Source organism: Corvus kubaryi, unplaced genomic scaffold, assembly GCF_017639235.1.
Source record: "Corvus kubaryi isolate FWS band 111438036 unplaced genomic scaffold, C.kubaryi_AGA036_p1.0 split2-37374, whole genome shotgun sequence".
Classification (NCBI taxonomy): Eukaryota; Metazoa; Chordata; class Aves; order Passeriformes; family Corvidae; genus Corvus; species Corvus kubaryi.
In genome coordinates, this window is record NW_024582082.1 from 6,553,315 (window position 1) to 6,565,616 (window position 12,302).

The following is a 12,302-nucleotide window of genomic DNA, read 5'->3' on the forward strand; positions in this document are numbered from 1 at the left end:
CTACATAGACAGTGACACAAGCCCAACTTTAGGAATGGATCTACAAAAAAGGTTTCTTCATTTGCTCTTAGAGGGCACAAAAGCAGGTGGAGCAGCTGCAGCTGAGCCCTGTAGCAGAAAGACTGGTGACCTTTCCCTGCTCCCCTTGGCTTGGGTGGATGCTGTGTTGTTAGAGCCGAGGATGAGGAGGACAGTGTGGAGGCTGGCAGGTGCCTGACTGCATGAATGGCTGCTGGAAGCCCAAGCCTGAGCTTTTGTATCATCTTCTAGCTTGTAGCATAGATTCCCAGCCTGGCCGGAGGGACAGAAAAGAAAATGCAACCAAGTTATTGAGTCTTGTATCTTCAACCCTTGCTCGTGGTCTCCAACAAGACACTCAGCCAGCAGAGCTGTTCTGCTTAGAGGTGACAGCTTTTTATCCATAATTGTTGCACATGGTGTGGGTCCCTTACAGCTCAGGATATTCTATTCTGTTCTATTCTATTCTATTCCTCCAATACAGACACAGTGTTGACACTGCTTTTTGTTGTACCTCCTCTTTCCCTGAGCAAGCTCTGATGCAGCTCCAATCACATTTCCCTTAGGGAAGTTGGGCCATTATTTAAAATTAACCAACAGAAGATCTAAAATCAGCAGTTCTGCTCACTGAAATATATATGTGTTCATTCTTGTTTTACCCCATTTCCTCCCCACAGCCTGGTCCCACACAAATGCTCTTTCAAATAAAGCATCTCGACAGAAGGAAGATCGATGAGGAGTAGCCAACATGCAGAGAGCTGTTGGTGAGACCACAAGGGACTCTTCAAACTCAGGGTAGCTGTACCAGTTCTGCACAGGACTCAGTGAGTGGAGTATCAGAGACAAAATATGGCATCAGGCAGCTGTGAACAGAATTTGGCCCAAAGCGGCAGAACTTGGTTCCTTTTGAACAGGGGAAGTTTCTGTAGCTGTAGGATCGTGCTTGTTTTGCTTCTGTTTGCTTGAGCATAGGTGTTTTAGAGCATGCTGTCCTGCACAGAAAATGAAGACTTTATGAAAAATATAAAGCAGTGAGTCAATTAATGTAAATCACTGTTTTTTCAAAGCCTAGGGTGATATTTCTGTTGCTAATAAACACTGACAGCACTGCAAGTCTTGATGAACCACAGCGTGCTTCAAAAGATCAATCCATAGGCTCTGTGGTTATTTAAATTCAATATAAGTTTGCAGGAGGTCCAGCTGCTTAATGTCATTGCATAGCGCCAGGCTGAAGTGTGGTACCTGATAAATTAATTATTTCATGTTTTCCAGGAAAGAAAGGGAAGAAATATCATCCTAATGGAATCCCCAGGGATTTTTTCCTGCGGTTTTCAAGGCTAAGCTTCTTGCTGCTCCAGGCCCTGAAATTGTAAAAATTAAACCTTTTCTTTTTTAACCCCTCAGGAGGAGATCTGTCCTAGAGTGGAAGGTGAAGACACTCAGTCCTGCCTCTGGGCTTCAGCAGTCAATGTCAGAGACAAGTACATTTATGTGACACAGCCAAAGCAGAACAGAGTAATGATAATTGATATCCAGACTCAGAAAGCCATACAGGTACTTACAAGTGAACACATTATTTGCTGATGGCAAAAGACTTGATATAGGACAAAAAAAACAGATCTTTGCCTGGTGGATCTGCTGGGCAAAGATCTGCTGATCACTAAAGAGCTGGGCCTGTGTTGCTTTCGCCAGTGGGATCACATGGGGTTCACTGTTCTGTAACCTCATTGGCAGGAAAAGAGGTTCTATAACCTCTCCTCTATGGGTGGGAGATCACAGTCTCAAGACTGCATCTGCAGCCGAGCTTACAGTGAATCTGGTAAAATAACATTGGGATGAATTCCTGGCTTAGCTACCTGACCTGGGTTATAAGCAGGTTGGGAATAATGAGCTGGTGTGGGTACAATTCAGACAGAAACTGGCCCTTGATCTACTGGCTATAAGTAACAGTATAAGATGGAGTGATGTCTACACAGAAAATGGCACCAAACAGCCAAATTTTTCAACTGCTGCTGGTCCCCCACTTGATTTGAAGGCAAAGCTGCACAAGGAACATAATAGTGGTGCATGGGACTGCCTGCAGTGAGCTGATGTAGTATTTGTCATGTGCATTTGGGTCACTGTGTAAATAACTCTCTCCGGGTTTTTTTAAGTCCTTGGATGTGGACCCATTACCAACCAAATTACATTATGACAAGTCCCACGACCAAGTGTGGGTGCTCAGCTGGGGGGACATGAGGCAATCATCACCCACACTGCAGGTAAGTCCTTACACTTTGGAGCCTTTGCTCTTCCTGGGCTCAGCATCACTGGTTACAGACTGGTGGCCGGTGGGTCGCAGGTATTTAACAGCATTTAATGGTCTGGATATAAAGCTGCTGTTTCATTTGCATATCCAGTGTGTTTTATGCATCCCTCCTCTGTCCATCCTCACATATTTTTCCTGCTGTTTAATTTGTTTTTGAGCAATGACTGTGCCGCAGGCTGACAGCAGGGCTGCTTTGTGCCAAGGTCTGTTTTGTTTTAAGACTGGTGACAGAGCCAAGTGCCATAAAGTTGTACAGCAAGGGCTGGCAGCTGGCTGTGAGCAGGACAAGCCTGCTGTGCTCTACAGCACTGGTAAGGCACCTTGAATCCTGTGTTCAGCCTTCACTACGAGACGGACATTGAGGTGCTGGAATGTGTCCAGAGAAGGGCAAGAGAGCTGGGGAAGGGTCTGGAGCACAAGTCTGATGAGGAGCAGCTGAGGGAGTTCAGGGGAGACCTTATCAGTCTCTACAGTTCCCTGAAGGGAGGTTGGAGCCAGGTAGAAGTCAGTCTCTTCTCCCATGTAACAAGTTATAGGAGAAGAGGAAATGACCAAAAGTTATGCCAGGGGAGGTTTAGGTTGGTATTAGGAAAAATTTCTTCACTGATAACTTTGTCAAGCCCTGGAACAGGATGCCACGGGCAGTGGTGGAGTCACTGTCCCTGGAAGGATTGAAAAGACATGTAGATGTGGCACTTGGGGACATAGTTCAGGAGTGGGCTTGGCAGTGCTGGGGAAATAGTTGGACTCAATGATCTTTGAAGGCTTTTCAATCCTTAACAATTCTGTGATTCTGTGATTCTCTCACAGTAAAATGTAAAAAGGGGCTCTCTAGGGTATGAAAAAAAACCAAACCATCAGAAGTAAAACCTGGGGGACAAATTGTGTTACTGGGTGTTAGTGATTCCACTACAGGGGTGCCAGTGATATCCCTGGAGCTCCTCCATGCTCAGCACCATCAGACCCACAGTGATATTGGGACACAGCACTACACATGAGTTTGGATAACTAAATTAGCTTCCACTTCCAGATGACCTTGGCAGATTTACTCTTCTATTGACAGTACAGAGAACATGGAGAGTAGTCATCTAGTGGGGCATTTTGCTACTGCTCTATGTTGTATGACAAAGTTGACATGATTTGATCAATACAGACATCCCCTTCTCTGGTAGTTGTTTTCTGGCACTTGCTGCCCAACCTTTCTGGAAACAGGTGTCATGTGAATATTCCTTCTGCCAGAAGTGTTTGCTGGTAAGTCTACATTAAAGCATTCCCCAGCAGGCAGAGAAGAAGGGGGGCTGTGTTTTCTGACCTAAAAACCAACAAATTGGAATCTACATTAGTTGTGGGGCTACCCAAGGCTGCCTCTGGAGATGCTGCCCCATGAAGACCAGATGAGCCATCCCCACCATCCACATGCTCCATCCAGTGCTGTCAATAATAAAGACTGGACCAGCTACTCATCATGGGCTATTTCAGGAAAAGATGCCAAAACCAGAATGGAGGCAAATAAATGAAGGTTTCCAGGGCAGCAGCACCAGGTTGTCTCACCTGGGGATGCGAATTTCCTGTACCGGGTATAAGGAGACAAAATGGGCCCTCTTTACCCTTTCTGACTTAATTTCTTCCATCCAGCTGTGAGAAGTTTCTGTAATTAAAGGAGAGATGGCCCAAGCATGTCATTATTAGGAAGAACACACCATCTGCACAGCTGGAAACTTGTTAGAAGGCTCCAAGTCTCAGATAGTCCTTTCTGTTATCTTTATGATGTGCAGTTACACACATAGAGATGAGATTAGCATCAGCAGATCCTTTATTTTTTCTGACTTTTTTTCCCAAAAGGTGGGCAGTAGCTAATTGGGCAAAGTTCCTTCTTAAAACCTGCAGTGTTTGGTTGCACAGATGCAGTAAAATATTTTTTTTTACAAAGATGCTGCTGCAGAAGTTGATCTAAATTTCCACTCATTCTCTGGAAGTCAGGGATTTATCAAACTGCCTGTGCAACCAGCTAATGGGATGCTGTTGTTTGGCCATTACTGACTAGTTGGAAGCAAATATCTGGCCTCTCGAAAGCACTGTGCAAGGGTGGGCATCCTTCTTGAGCAATCTAATTGGAAGAAATCTAAATGGCATGACCAGAACAGCTGTCTGTCTAAACTTTTTAGGGGTTTAGTATATCTTTAATGAATTATGTAGCTGTAAATTCAAAGCAATGACTGCTGCATATTGGAGCAGCAGAAGGTCCTAATGAATGGACTAAAGTCATCTTGGACCCAGCAAACAATTCAAGTGTTTAACATTTTAATTTTTGAAAACTTTTCCTTTCCGGAGCAGTGGAGGAGCTGAGTTCCCCTGTCCATGGAGATGTGTGCTGTGCTGGAGGACAGGACCAGGGGACAGCCAAAGGGCGCTTCTCCACTCCTCCCTGGACTTTATATCGATGGATGAACAGTTTCTCTCCTTCAAAGTGATAATTAACTGCTGTGAGTTAGTGTTTGATCCTTCAGGGTGGTAAATTATCACTGTGCATTTATGTGAGATTAATAAATATTACCATGAAGTAAATGTTTACTTTAGACAGTGAGGGATAAATTATTATGGTCCTAGTGTTGTCATACAGCTTCAGTTCCTGTTGACTGCTCTTTCTCAAGATGTAAACAACTTATGAAAGTCAAGTTGTGTACTTACCTTACAAATGTCAAGCCCCAAATACTATTTGCTAGCACACCTTTTGAAGACAACTACACCAAACAGTGTTTTGAAGTCATTAATCAATTTGAGTCTACTACATCCTGGAAAGAGCCACTCGGTACCGTGCATGTAATCTGTATTTACCTTTCTGCCTTACTCAGTGCTTATCCTGTGCTCAACCTTGTGTGTATTTATTGTAGGTAATTCCAGAGGCGAGCACAGGGGAGAATCCACGTGTTATCCGCACACCCTTTGAAGGAGTGGATGATTTTTTTATACCACCTACAAATCTTATTATTAATCATGTTAGGTGAGAAATTATTTTAATGAATAATAATGGTGACCATGCTGCTCCTTTCTCATCACCTTAAAGGACTGTACAGATATAAAGGGAGGGAGGGAGGGAGGAAGGAAGGAAGGAAGGAAGGAAGGAAGGAAGGAAGGAAGGAAGGAAGGAAGGAAGGAAGGAAGGAAGGAAGGAAGGAAAGGAAGGAAGGAAGGAAGGAAAGGAATCTTAACTATGTTTATCCCCATGTTCACACATGAAATGATGAAATGGAGAAGTGGTTGAGGAAATTGCCAGTAGTTATTCAGCTAATCAATAAAAGAGCAAGAAACAATCCTGGACTTCCCTTAGACCATACATGAGCATTCACATCTCACCTTGGTCAGCCTTCCCTCCTTGCAGCTTATGGCACACTGCCCTGGCTTCCTTGTGCCAGGAATTTGATGGCCCAAAAATCACCTTCCTTGCCAGAAAACCATTATGGATCTGGGCAGAAACCCGTGTCAAGGATATATTGCTTGAAGTGGTAAAAGTGTACTCTGCCTGAAGCACAAGGTGTGTTTCTTCCACATTTCCAACTTGTTCAAGTATTGGATCTCTGCATGGGATGTATGGTTGGAGCAGAAAAATTGTATGCACTGCACATAAAAAAAAAAAAAAACCAAACAAACAACTCCATGAACCATCAGTTTTAAATGTGATGTAGTGGTTAATGAGGTTGTGTAACTAACATACTAATAACCTGGAGTAATACTGGCTGCTTCCCAGCAGGCAGAGGAAGCCTCCCATTAACATTATCAAAATTCTGTCCATGTTACAACATAACAACTGTTTAACCATCTTCTGTCCTCTATATAGTTTAACTAAGTTAAACACTCCAAAAACATAATGTAACTCCTTACAGTCATCTTAGGTTTCCTGCAGGAAACACCAAGAGAGAGGGGTTACACTTAAATGATTATATGTTGAATCTGTTCCAAAATAAATAACTTTGCCTGCTGAAACACAAAATAATGATGCATGCCTCATGGCTGTCATTTGTAATTTCTCTCTGCTTCATATTTCCAGTTTTCTTTCACAATTTCATTGTGACTAATAGTAGTGCCAGGAGGTAGATGACTCTGCTGAATGTTAAAGCCTGGGCTGAGAAGGTGAGAATTGCATTCAAAGACAGGAAGGTGGAACAGTTACACTTTTTTGTTTATTTAATTGTCCTTTTGCTGCAGTGTGATTAGTTAGCTGAAATAATAAATATGGATTATTGTCTATAGTTTTCCATGTGCAAAGCTGCAAATGCTGTGCCTTATTTGCTATTGCATTTGTTCAGGGACAGATCATCGTCTGTTCTCTCTCACCCTCAGCACAGAAAAATAACTTTTTGCAGGCTAATGAGATTCATTGAGATGATGTTCTAAATTCTCCACTCAGAAACAATAAATGGCAGTACCAGCATTTCCCAGGAAGGTGAACATTTAAGTAATTTCTTCCATGAGCCACGTAATATTTGTATGCAAATATTCCTGCATATGTATTTCAGCTACCTCTTATTTCAGATGGATATCTAGAAATGCATCCATTTTTATTAGTTCCAAGGGTAGACTGTTGTCTATTTAGAACTCTCTTAAGTGTAAGGTTTGCTTTGAGATTTCAGATCACAGATTTCATGCGAGGGATGAGCCTCTTCTGCAACTGTGGGCGCATAAAATATATCCTGACCCACTTCTTTAAATGAAAGTTTATGATAAAACCATTTCTTAACTTCTTCAGGCATTTGGCCAAGTATTAAGGAAGTCTTGGGGAAAAAAAAGCTGTAAGGGAAGGCACTTTTTAAAGTGTACTTAAAATGCATTCATCCAGGAGAAATACAAGTGTCATATCTGATTTCTACACACACAGTGTGCTACGACTTTCCACTGCAGATACTTTGTGAAGTCTCTAATGGATGTGAGTATAATGGGGAGATGAAAAGCTTAGCCCAGTGATTTTCATGGGATCACACACTACAGTGGCTCATTCTTTAGAAGTTAAATCGTTGCTGAGTGTCTCACTGACAGATGGATTAAGAATAAAGAAATAAACCTAGTGTTTCAAGCAAAATATGTATTATCTGCACACAAGCATGTTGTCCTCCACATTTCACAAGGCAATTTTACATCTTTTGCGGAAGAGATACAACACTAAGCACTCACTTAATTTCCTTCTGTCTACATTGAACGGATGAAAAAATACTCCATGTAAAATTAGTTTTTGTAAGTCGGTGTCAGTGACCTGTGAATCCAGGGGAACACAAACAGGCTGTTTCTAAGGGCTCCCTCTCAAATTAAGTAGAAACCTTTCTTCGCTATTCTTGACCTTTTCTTGTCTTCAGCAAAGGTCAGATGTGCTGTAGCATATATCTTTTACAGAACATTTATTCTCTGCTCACTGTCTTTTGCCTTGTCTTGAGACAGAAAATAAAGACCCCTTATCTTCAGGGCACCCTGGTTATGTTCCTCAAGAAATGTTTTACACCTTCCCTGGGCTGGCAGGATGGTGTTTGAGAGTCTGGTCTGCACTTCAGCCTTGCCATCTCCTGCAGTGGTTCCCAGGCACCACGGGTACCAAACACACACCACAGCTTCCCTCTGGTGCTGTCAGTTAAGAGATGAGGTTAGACATGGTCTTCATTCAGTGGTTATACATTATATTGTACACAGCCATATTTATTATATAGAGGTACTCTCTGGCCCCAACCTGGCAGCAATATGCTTTATTTTGAATGCTTTTCTATTTTGAGATTGAAGGCTTGAGTATATATTGAATTTCATGACTGCAATCTCAGACAGATTAAATACAAACCTGGTCAGTGTTAGCCTACTGAACACCCAAACCTTGATATCATTTCTATAGTAAACTGGTCTTCCCAATAAAAGATTTCAGCTTTTAAAGATTCAAACAGCTAAGCACATATTCGAATTTCCAGGATCAGGTTGCTAATTTGAACTGAAATATATCCCTCATTCTAGGGTGTTTTAGAAGCACTAAAACAAGACATTTCTTACAAAAAGAGACAGCATTATTGCACATGCTTCCAAAACCAACAGAATAAAAGCTTTCCGATTCTGCTGACTTTGCTCAAGCATGTAACCATGTCCGCAGAGGTGACTTCAGTGTCTTGTTTTCTGTTTCAGGTTTGGCTTCATTTTTAACCAGTCAAAACATGCGGTTCACAAGATTGACCTGGAAACCGTGACTCACATCAAGACCATCAACCTCAAAGCCCACAGCTGCGTGCCACAGGCCATGGCGTACACACACCTGGGTGGCTACTACTTCGTGCAGTGCAGGAGGAACCGCTCGGTGGCCGCGTCACTGCAGCTCGTCATCGACAGTGTCACCGACACCGTCATTGGCCCCAACGGTGATGTGTCGGGCACACCCCACGTGTCACCTGACGGACAGTACCTGGTCAGTGCAGATGAAGGCAGTGGCAGGATCAGAGTCCAGGCTCTAACTGTCCGAGGGGAAATCAAGTTGATTTATGACTTGAAAACAAACATACGTGTATCTGATCTGACATTTCAACCCTCTTTCACTGATGGCAATCAGTACTATATATATGCTACTTCACATTTGCAAACAGATGTGCTTTTTGTAGAGCTGTCAACAGGGAGAATGAATGTACTGAAGAATTTAAAGGACCCTATCACATCCAAAGACTGGCCCTGGAGCAGCTACAACAGAATTATGAAAGACAGTGGATTATTTGGACAGTATCTCATTACACCAGCTAAAGATTCATTGTTTGTTATAAATGGGAGGCAAAATACATTACGCTGTGAGGTTTCAGGTATAAGGAGGGGTAACACAGTGGTCTGGGTTGGGGAGGTATGAAAGTGTAGTAGCAGTGGGGCCTTCAGCAGGCAAGGACCAGTTGGACCTTTACACTGCAGCAAATGAGCAGTAGCATTGTACATTTTTACACTGGGAAAACAAAAAAAGACAAAAAATCCCTGTATAGGCTTCATGGTACAACACTGGTCTACTTGCAAGTTTTATAATATAAGGTATGCTCTGCTAATAGGAAGTGGTTTTGAAGGGATATTTTTCATTTGTGGGTGTGATTTGTGGTTATGAGAAAAATGCTGGGAAGTGAATAATATCTCCACTGAGATATCATATAAGCCACGAAACCTAGTGATTCTGTAGAACAAAACAGATTTTGACTTTCCATACTGAGGAGCTTTTATGTTATGTCCAAGCATCAGTTTTCTTCCCTGTATCCCTTGCCTGTTGGCTGCACTGACTACCCCACCCCAGCACAGGGTGACTGCAGCAGCGAGGACTGCAATGAATATTCACCTTTGGATGATGAGGGGAACTAAACATCAGAACAGTTTTCAACCCAGAGAAACCTAGGAGAATGATTTAATGAAAACTGATCAGTTTTCTCTGCAGGATGGCTTTGGGAGGATTCGCAGATGTGATTTCAGAAGGAGGCATCACAGAAATAGTAACTGTCAGCTCGCTTGCTTCTGCGCTTCATTTTGCTCTTGGTCCTACTGAAGGCAATGGGTTGAGTCCACCCTCTTCCAGTGCATATTTGTGTGATTGTATTTGAGAAATTTGCCATGAAATATCCAGGCCATTACCCATCCAGGCCTGGGTAGAAGCCAGAAAATACTGATGGGGGGTCAGAGTTTATGTAAACAATTTTATTGAGAAGGTGGCATTAGTCTTTCAACAGCTCCTGAGTATGGTCAGTTTGGGCACAATATGCAAAATCTACTCTTTGGAGGCAGAGAATTAGTTATGGTTATTCCCACAGAAGACAGCAACACTTCTAGAAATCATTGGTTACTCTCATTAAACATTTAGGAGCACTGAAATCACTTGGTTTTTCTTAAAATAACAGAGGTTATTTTTAATAGAAAACTCACTAATTTTCTAGTCATAGCCTTAATTTGCCTATTTATTTTCAGAAATACCAGGAAACAATTTTTCTTTGTGGTTTTTTCCCCTTTCTGTTTATAGTACACTTGTTTATAGTCAATTATCTTTTAGTTATGAGCAAAGACATTCATGTAAAAGCAGCTGAATTATCCAAGAATGCAACAGCTGGCATTGAGAAATTTCAGTCAAGTTCCCATAAAAACATACAGCCATTTATTTGCACACTTGGAAGATATAAAAACTTTTCTAGTTGCATTCTTCTAACTTTCTTTTTCCATCACCATGACGTAATGAAGGCAAAAGCCACTGTGACAGCAGAGCCAGGGAAGTGGTGCCATCCGAGCAGTTGTAACCACCACTTGAAAAATGGGGTCTTGAGGTGGGTGAAAGCTCTCTGCAGGTAAATATCAGTAGCATTGGAGCCACCCATTGGCCTCTGGAAAGACCCAGCATGGTTTGCCGAGGACCTTGTTGCCCAGAGTCTGTAGAAAGCTGCCCTTGAACGCATACAGTGATAGGTAGTGGTGTTGTAATCATTTTCCTCCACAGATACTTTAAGTCACCCATTTCACAACACACACAGAGGGATTTTAAGCAAGAAGAATTCAGAATAACACTGACAGTCTTTGCTTTAAATGTTTAACTTTATCAGAAGAGCAGCATTTTAGCATGGCTGTAGACCTGAGGTATTTTAAACCATTTCAGTTCTATAGAGAATATAAAAATCTGTTCTGACAGACGAAGGAGGGGAGCTGAATCCTATGAATTCATTAAACGTGAAGTCCTTGAAATTGTCCTTCAACACCCATATGCTGAATCCTACATTTCTTTCACTTACGAGCCATAGGGGTTAGAAGAGACTCTTCCATCATTGCAACACAGACATGTGAAACAGATGGGCATAGCCTTCCTTTAGCAATGCATGGTGTCCATGATTTTGTACTCATCCCATTAGGAAACATATTCCATGTCAAAGAAAGGAGAAGACCAGCTTTGTAAGTACCTTTAAATATGCACAGCTCCTTTCTTGAACAAAGCTGTATCCATACATTGCAGCCATCCTAGATGTGTTTTACCAAGGCCAAACACTGCTTTCGTGTTACCTTTTATGACTTCTTGAGTATTTTATTATGGTAAGTTTTCCCTGTAGAGACATTCATTGTGTCATAGATCAAGCAAATATTACTTTTTTAAGAATATTAAAAAAAAAATCCCTGTATATATCTGTTCAGGTAAATATTCTTGAGGCTGGTTTATATATAGGCTGTGAAAGATGTGTAACAGACCTCACTTTTTCCTGTTTGTTGCAAAATATTGGAATAGCGTTCACTTGAAAAAATCCCACTTGGACCTTCCAAAGATGTTCCCTTTATTCCCTTTCCTGCCCAAGTTCTGGTGATGTGTTTTTCTAAATTATCCTAATGGTTATATATCATACTTAGAAAATGAAGTATAATTTAGATTGTCCACACTACTTGTGAACAGTTCCAATGACAGTCAAATCTGACATTAAAGTGCTGCACATTTGTTACTCTGATTTTATTTTTTTTTATGACACAGAAATTTTATATACACTCAAAAAAATGTTTAAACTGATATTTGCCTTTCAACTGTCAAAAAGAGACTATATTTCCTTGTGGGCAGTTTCTTCCCCTATCCTTTTGGTTTTCCACCAATTCACACTTAATTCCTAGTTAATAAATTACTAATTAATCATGATGATTAACTGAAATTGATCTAAATTGAATTAATGACCTTTTCATTATCCTATACACTCATATGTCAGGGTGTTCTGACACTAGAATCATGGGAAAAATAAGTCTCCAATGCAAAGATCAGATGCATTTGCCATTCATCACTGAGGTTAAACAGCAGTATGATGGAAATACTGGTTTGTCTTAGTATTTCCCTCAATATTTTCACTTTCTGAATGGAAGTGCCTGTTCAGAAACCAACCACTTTTAAACTGGAAGCAAAACTCACAAGTCCCTTCTTTGGAATCTGTGAAAGTTAATGTATTCTTATCATTAAATACTTTATTTTTTTATACCACTAAAAAAAAAATCA

At 41.4% G+C, this 12,302-nt stretch overlaps 1 protein-coding gene across 6 annotated transcripts in view; it reads left to right on the top strand.

Moving 5' to 3' along the window:
* The window catches only part of FSTL4 (follistatin like 4), a 226,010-nt gene extending 214,244 nt beyond the window's left edge, over window positions 1-11,766 (top strand). For all 6 annotated transcript variants that reach the window (XM_042014623.1, XM_042014627.1, XM_042014629.1 and 3 more), the window contains 4 exons: window positions 1,423-1,572; window positions 2,172-2,279; window positions 5,218-5,327; window positions 8,474-11,766. In XM_042014623.1, coding sequence (XP_041870557.1) covers window positions 1,423-1,572; window positions 2,172-2,279; window positions 5,218-5,327; window positions 8,474-9,176 — 1,071 coding nt within the window. In that variant the 3' untranslated portion in view covers window positions 9,177-11,766. The remainder of the gene's footprint in view (window positions 1-1,422; window positions 1,573-2,171; window positions 2,280-5,217; window positions 5,328-8,473) is intronic.
* Window positions 11,767-12,302: the final 536 nt, after the last annotated feature.